This window comes from Bison bison, unplaced genomic scaffold (assembly GCF_000754665.1).
Source record: "Bison bison bison isolate TAMUID 2011002044 unplaced genomic scaffold, Bison_UMD1.0 scf7180017864492, whole genome shotgun sequence".
In the NCBI taxonomy this organism is placed as follows: Eukaryota; Metazoa; Chordata; class Mammalia; order Artiodactyla; family Bovidae; genus Bison; species Bison bison.
The window spans coordinates 1,860,599-1,861,402 of NW_011495051.1; the positions used below are offsets into that span (position 1 = coordinate 1,860,599).

General features: G+C 65.2%; 1 protein-coding gene across 1 annotated transcript in view; it reads left to right on the forward strand.

Annotated features, from left to right (window-relative positions):
* TMPRSS9 (transmembrane protease, serine 9) overlaps positions 1-782 on the forward strand; it is a 30,279-nt gene extending 29,497 nt beyond the window's left edge. Inside the window, 2 exon segments of the mRNA XM_010828432.1 lie at positions 3-138; positions 589-782. Coding sequence (XP_010826734.1) covers positions 3-138; positions 589-750 — 298 coding nt within the window. The 3' untranslated portion in view covers positions 751-782.
* Positions 783-804: the final 22 nt, after the last annotated feature.

The following is an 804-nucleotide window of genomic DNA, read 5'->3' on the forward strand; positions in this document are numbered from 1 at the left end:
GGCTCCATGGCCAGGCAGCTGCAGAAGGCGGCCGTGCGCCTCCTCAGCGAGCAGACCTGCCGCCGCTTCTACCCCGTACAGATCAGCAGCCGCATGCTGTGTGCCGGCTTCCCGCAGGGAGGCGTGGACAGCTGTTCGGTGAGCGACTGTGCAACTGAACCGGGGGTCCCCGGGGCCCCACCCTCACGACACAAAGCCCCTCAGCTGCCCGCCCCACCTCCAGTGCACTTCCTCAAACAGAGCACCTTTCTGCTCTCCTGGAGTTTCCCCTGAACCCCGCCTTGGCGGACACCTCTAGAGAGCCGGGTTCCACCCCACGGCATCCTCCCCCAGTCAGGTAGAGGGGTCAAGAGCAGTGGGGCAGAGGCCGTGTCTTCTCCAGGCCCACCAGGCAGGTGTCCACCAATGTCTGCCAGCTGGATGAAAGCTCACCTGAGCACTGAACCCATTTCTCAGATGGTAGTGAGGCTCTCCCAGGGGCAATGACTACAACTTACTTGGGGTCACGGAGGTCAGGCCAGCCCACCCTTGGCTGCTGCGGGGGAAGTACTGCCCGCTCTGAGTACCTTTCCTCTCTCCCCTCCTCAGGGTGACGCTGGGGGACCCCTGGCCTGCAGGGAGCCCTCCGGCCGCTGGGTGCTCACTGGGGTCACCAGCTGGGGTTATGGCTGTGGGCGGCCCCAGTTCCCAGGCGTGTACACCCGGGTGGCTGCTGTCAGAGGCTGGATCGGGCAGAACATCCAGGAGTGACCACCACATGGCTGCCCAGACCTGGACCAGAGTCGAGGAGGTGGTGGGGTGGGG